General features: G+C 31.8%; 1 protein-coding gene and 1 long non-coding RNA gene across 3 annotated transcripts; one reads left to right on the plus strand and one right to left on the minus strand.

The window, feature by feature from the left end:
* The first annotated feature begins 675 nt into the window (after positions 1 to 675).
* LOC122589615 lies at positions 676 to 2,545 on the plus strand. 2 transcript variants are annotated; one of them, XR_006322294.1, is made up of 2 exons: positions 676 to 714; positions 2,280 to 2,545. It is a non-coding gene; the product is annotated as an uncharacterized LOC122589615 (long non-coding RNA). The 2 variants fall into 2 exon arrangements; XR_006322293.1 differs by lacking the exon at positions 676 to 714 and adding an exon at positions 1,102 to 1,644.
* On the minus strand, positions 1,836 to 3,258 carry LOC122589614 (transcription factor LAF1-like). Its single transcript, XM_043761924.1, has 3 exons — positions 3,065 to 3,258; positions 2,547 to 2,676; positions 1,836 to 2,448 (listed from the first exon to the last, which is right to left on the minus strand). The coding sequence occupies exons 1-3, from the start codon at positions 3,201 to 3,203 to the stop codon at positions 1,905 to 1,907; spliced, it is 813 nt and encodes a 270-aa protein (XP_043617859.1). The 5' UTR covers positions 3,204 to 3,258; the 3' UTR covers positions 1,836 to 1,904.
* Positions 3,259 to 6,235: the final 2,977 nt, after the last annotated feature.

Raw genomic sequence — 6,235 nt, forward strand, 5'->3', positions numbered from 1 at the left:
GTCAAGATTTAAAAATTATATTTGAATCTTAACCTTTGATTTTAATCCAAATGTCAAGATGTGCTCAACTTTACCTATAAAGTTGAAAACAACTTTAGAGGCTTCATCCTAAACTTAGGGCTCTCCTTACAAAAACATATTTTTTTTTTATCCTTCTTCAGCACTTTTAAACTGATACATCAATTGACACATTTCTTCCAACAATACCTTTTCACTTCCGTTATCACTTTATTTCACCCCACACTCGCACATATCCCCCAATTTGATCCCACCCCTTCGTCTCTCATCACTTCCCGAACTCAACCAACCGACAAGCCAAACTGACGAGACATTAATACCAATGCTCGACGTCGGTTTAATTGGAGACGAAACCAAGACTGTTGAGACTTGAGACGGGCCTTATAAACACCAAAAGGAAGTTGGCCCATAAAGACAACAAGTCACATGGCCCATGTCAGATTGCTATAAAGTTAAAAATGGTTTTGCTATAAAACTCCAACAAGGACAAGAGAACCAATCATATCGACATGAGAGAACAAGTGGCTTTAAAAAATCAAACATTTTCATCCACGTATATGGTTTTGTTCCCAATTATTTAAATGTCTAGACAAAGCAGTCCTTACTATTTAAACCTTTACAACTGTCTTTCGATTTGTAAATTTCTTGAATTAGACCAAAATTTCAGAAGAGCATGAAGTTTTTAAAACTTGTAAGGTCTGATTAATGGCAAAATCTATGTTGTCTGGTCGCTTGGGTCATTGTACCTTTTCAATATTGTATGGCATTGTCATATACAAGGCTGTTTGCTATTTGAGTATTTGTCATTGTTTATTGGTGGCAATAAATTTTGTCCATTATGTGAATTTTTAGAGTGGCTAGAAATCTTAGAATTCCTTAGTATGGAAATACGTATGCAGCTAGAATTTCTTTTCCCAGATTATTATCGAATTTTGGGTATAATGTATTAAGATGGTTTAGTTTTTTATGCGTTATTTATGAGATTTTTTTTCTTCCTTTTTTACTTTTATTTAATAACTAAAAAACTATATATGAAATTAAAAAACTGACGGAGTATGTCACGTCACATTTAGATTTAACAATAGACATTTTTAAAAGATAGAAGTCACCCTACACTTTTTCTGTTGATTAGTCTTTAGGAACCTTTCCTGTAAAGTTGGAAATACGGATGGGTGGTGGAGGGTTGGTAATGGAGGTAACCTTAACCCCGGTATAATAATTGTATATTCATCGAATCACCCGTATAAGTCATATGATGTCAGTACAATATCTCTATCACAATCTTCACATGATCTGGACACCCCAAAGGGTCGAATCTGCGTCTATAGAACTTCATATATGGGTCTAGGCTTCATTGGTAATGGGTACCTTAAAGGAATTACTTTTGTGTCAAGCGAAGATTGAACCTGAGACCTTAAGGTCACTAATTGTTTTCTTTACTAATTGGATACCTTTTCAACCTATTAGCTTAATTTATTATTTTTTTTGCATTATGTACAATTCTCCTTTTTTTTTTCTTTATGTTACTTAAAGGAACTTAAGATTGAAAATGAATGTCACATAAGCAAAAGGGTGTGCCACCTCAGCATCCTAGTCAATTTCGTACTCATATAAGACGAGTTGAAGGTAAACTCTCACGTTAAACTTTTTTTTTTTTTTCCCTAATTCACTGTTCATGGTAAAGATCAAAGGATATACAATTTGATACTTAAAAAAAAAAAAGCTCCTTTATTAATTACAGAAACCATGATAAAATCCCATGGATTTTATATACACAACATTTATATGCATGAAAACATATACAATATTCTTTACCGTAGTAATTTACCATTTGTGCAACCATTTTACTGAATTAGTTTATACTCACTCTCCACTGTTAAAATCCCTCAAATATACAAGAAGTCTTCAAAGTTGAAATCTGCACCATTAAAGTTGAAAATTTGATCAAGCTTCATTTGGTTATGAAACATGTCCTCATTTGAATAATTATTGTCTAAACAATTGACAGTCTCACTGCTATCTGTAGATCCTTCATTATTTGTTAGCAAATTACCACTAAGAGGGGCCTCTTGGTAATTTGACCCATTGCTAATTTCTTCTTTGCATACTAAAGTTTCATGTCCATGAAATTCTTCTAGCCCAAGCCAGTCTGCAAATAAAATCTTGGGTAACTTGTTGAAATGGGCTGGTTGATCCATGTCAACAGACGAACTGTTATACGTGAGTGAATCAAAACTCGTGTTTCTTGTTAATGATTTCAGGTACGACGATGATGATTCAGTATGACCCGTGTCAGAGTTTGTGCATTCGGGTTTAATTGTAGTTTCAGGATTTTCTTGTTTCTGGACTTGCTTTTTTAGGTAAGAATGCCAGTGATTTTTTATCTCGTTATCAGTTCGGCCAGGCAAATGTTGTGATATTAGAGACCATCTGTATAGATTAATTTAGAAGATATTTATTAATAACTTGGTATGGAAACATTGAGTTGATCTTAGAAAAATAAAAAAATAAAAAAAATTGTTGCTTACTTGTTGCCTAAAAGGCCATGAAGGTTGAGGATAGTTTCTTCTTCTTGGATAGAAAATGCACCTTTCTTTAATCCTGGTCTGAGATAATTAATCCACCTTAATCTACAGCTTTTTCCGTTCCTCTGCAAACCTAAATTCATCGGTATAAACAATAAGCTAGGATCGATACACATTATAGGGGAAAACCATTAATGAAACATGATCAAGGTGTAGAAAGTTTAGTAATTTGTTTACATTCATTTGACAATGATATATCCTTACTCTATAGATACTTCATCAATTTGATTCTATATTTGTGATAATTATATAAGACACCCAAATTAGACCCTGTATCCAACATACGCAAGCAGATATTGAAATTAAGTTAAAACATGGATATTTTTAGAAGGCAAAAAATGTCATGATCAATCTTTTTCAATCTCTATATTAAACCCGAAAAAGCCTATGGTCAAAGTCAACTATAACATTAGAACCATAGTAAGGCTATGGAAGATTTACAACATTGAGAGTAAATATACCTGCATTGATAGGAACTACGCTCCAGCAACCGTGACCATAGTTCATAACATAATCTCGAAGCTTTTGGTCCTCATCAGGTGACCATAAGCCTTTCTTTTGTTTCATTTTCGGCTTCTCTGATGCCAGCTTGCACCTCATGTTTTAGGCAAACTTTTTGATACCGCAAGTTTTAAGGAATTTATACCAAAAGCCAAATTAGTTTGGAGAATGAAAAGAGAATTTGATGATGGATATATGAACCAAAACTGACTTAGGATGCCTTTGCATTTAAAGGAAACGTCGGGCCGTCTGGTGATATTGATAAATATTTTAATTCTTCTACCCAACTCTATCATAATCATATAATTAAATAACAGATCGTACGACGACTTGAATCAATAATATTGTTTGATGTCATACTCAACTAGACTTTTTGAGAGACATCTATTGAATATTTGTTCATTAAGTTTTTTAATCTTGTTTTTCTTAATAATCATGTGGTTTCAAAAATGTCTTATTATGACGATAACATTACAGTTTTTGGAATCTAATAAGAACATCATCAAACAGTTGACCACAATTTAAGTTGGCTAATGACCATTTGAACCTTCAATCATAGGGAAAATTATTCTGTGAGTTATATATGGGATTTCCTATAAGAATCACAATTGATCTGTATTTGGTATAGTGTACAGATTACAGGAATATGCCAATACTAAACTTTTTGGATTATTAAACAATAATAAAGAAGCTTCACATTGTTAGCTTAATATACCAACAAAATCAAGAAACATTTAATTTAATCATAGTATACAATTACACGTTGATACTGTTAGTGATTTTTGTGTCGATCTATTGGCCGTTTTGTGTTATTTGATTTAGTTGAGATAAAGAAATTTTGGATTAAGGTCTAATACAAGTTAAGAAGTAGCGAATTAAGGATTCTGATTTACATAGGCAATTGACTATGACCGAGGGCTTTTTTTTTATACTCGTATTAAGTGACTGAGTATATAAATAATGGCTGCATTAAATAAAAAATGTTGTAAAACTAAAGAAACAGAACAATAAAGAATAACAAGAATATAGAGAGATTGGAGAGAGTTTTTTTATTCATCTCATAAAGAGGTATATATAATTACAAGCTGGAGTTCCTCTAAGAAAACAATCTCCTAATCATAGTAAAGATTACCATTCAATATATGGACATCCATTCCATATATAATATTTATAACAAAAAATAAGTAATTCACGGTTATTTTTTTTTATTAAGTAATAAAAAAACATAAAATTTGACTAAATGCATTAAGTTTTTAATTATTAAGTTTATTATAGAAAAAAAAAAGGGGCTCGAATGACTTATTTGAGGTGGAGAAAAAAATGAAACAGGTTAGAATGACTTATCGGGTCACAAATTTAAACATATAAACATAGATTTAGGGGGTGTTTGGTATTGCGATTCATAAAGAAAATTTGCGTTTTCAAAATAGATTATGCGTTTTCAAAACTGCGTTTTTAAAAAGCATGTAGTTACATGCTTATCTAAAACTGCGTTTTCATAGACAATAATCACTTTTTCATACAAACACTTTTTTAGATTATTTGCGTTTTACAAACTTAATAATCAGATAATCACTTTATAACGCATTCCCAAACACCCTCTCAATACATGATCGGTTTTAATTAATCCATACATAACCAATCTATCTATACTCTTTTAAAAAAATTATCACAACCCTCATTTTTAGAAATGGTTACACAATAGTTACATACGAAATTACTAAATTATCCTTAATAAACACCCACTATGAAAAAAGTTTTTATAAAATACCAAATATATCCTTAATAAATTAATTTACACTCTGAAACCTTTATTTTAATAATTAACACTTTAAGTTCTAATTTTTTAAAAATTTTCACTATCACAATTACATCAACCTACACCCCTTGACACCACCACCACCAACAATAGTACCATCACCGACAACACTAAACCCCCTACCGCCACCGCTGCATTGCGCGGACACCATGCTCGTACCCTTTTATAGAAATTATCACACCCTCCATGTTTAGAAATAGTTATACAATAGTTACATACGAAATTACTAAATCATCCTTAATAAACACTCACTATGGAAGAGTTTTTATAAAATACTAAATTTGCCTTAATGAATTAATTTATAATCTAAATCTTTATTTTAATAATTAACACTTTAAGCCATTTCCACTATCAAAATTACATCAACCTACACACTTGACACCGCCACCACCACCAATAGTACCATCACCGACATTACTAGACCGCCTTCCCCACTACCGCTGCCGCATTGCACAGGTAGCATGCTCGTACCAACGTAAATATATCCACAAGAATACATGTGAAAACTACTAAAGCTAATCTTAGGTACATAATGTACTCCATATTTTTTTTTCATATACAGGAACACAATATGAAGGAAAAAAAGTATATGAAAACGATACATTTTAACTATGGCTTATCGAGTCTTGACTCCTGATAATTAAATATAACAATAACCTTGAGTTGGGTTTGAATTTGGAATTTGTTAGTTATAGTTGGGGGCAGAATTTAGAAGAATGTGCTTGAAGCGGATAAACCAAAACCTTTTTTTTGTTTTTTGACTTTTGTTATAATAAGAAGATGTTTATTTTTTTTTCTTTATATAGGCTAAGTAATTAAAAGAAGTAACTTTCAATGTCGGATTTTGTGTCCCAATATCGTCTAAGATAGAGAGGTTGTTTCTAAGTTCAACCAGAGACAGAAAAAAACCCTTTGACTTTTGTCTCCAGAGTCAATGACTTTAACCACTAATCCAACCTAGTTGGTTTTATATGGGCTTAGTAATTAAACAAACTTATTTTTGAAGTGTTTATGAGCTACCTAAATATTTAATCGGGTTTAGTTTGTGTCCAAGTTAAATATTATGTTCACAAAAAAATGTAGCTCATGACCAACTTTTAGTGTAGGTCTTTGAAAAATTATCTCTGTAGACTTTTTCGAAACTAAGATACTGTAGGTTCTAAGACCCGCCTAAGACTAAAATAAGCCACCTTGAAGCTGGTGGTGCAGAGTGATCGAATGCTCGTTAGAACTAATTGGATGTCTGTTTAACATTGTTGGTTTCGTTTTAATTAATCAAATACTTTTTGATTAAATGGCTTAAATTAAAGCA

Source organism: Erigeron canadensis, chromosome 2 (assembly GCF_010389155.1).
Source record: "Erigeron canadensis isolate Cc75 chromosome 2, C_canadensis_v1, whole genome shotgun sequence".
NCBI lineage: Eukaryota > Viridiplantae > Streptophyta > Magnoliopsida > Asterales > Asteraceae > Erigeron > Erigeron canadensis.

What these genes read in the sequence shown, in the direction of transcription:
- LOC122589614 (XM_043761924.1), bottom strand. Translation starts at nt 3,203, where the DNA reads ATGAGGTGCAAGCTGGCATCAGAGAAGCCGAAAATGAAACAAAAGAAA. An exon ending in CGTAGTTCCTATCAATGCAG is followed by an intron (nt 2,677 to 3,064) that starts GTATATTTACTC and finishes CGATGAATTTAG; the next exon opens with GTTTGCAGAGGAACGGAAAA. An exon ending in CATGGCCTTTTAGGCAACAA is followed by an intron (nt 2,449 to 2,546) that starts GTAAGCAACAAT and finishes TAATCTATACAG; the next exon opens with ATGGTCTCTAATATCACAAC.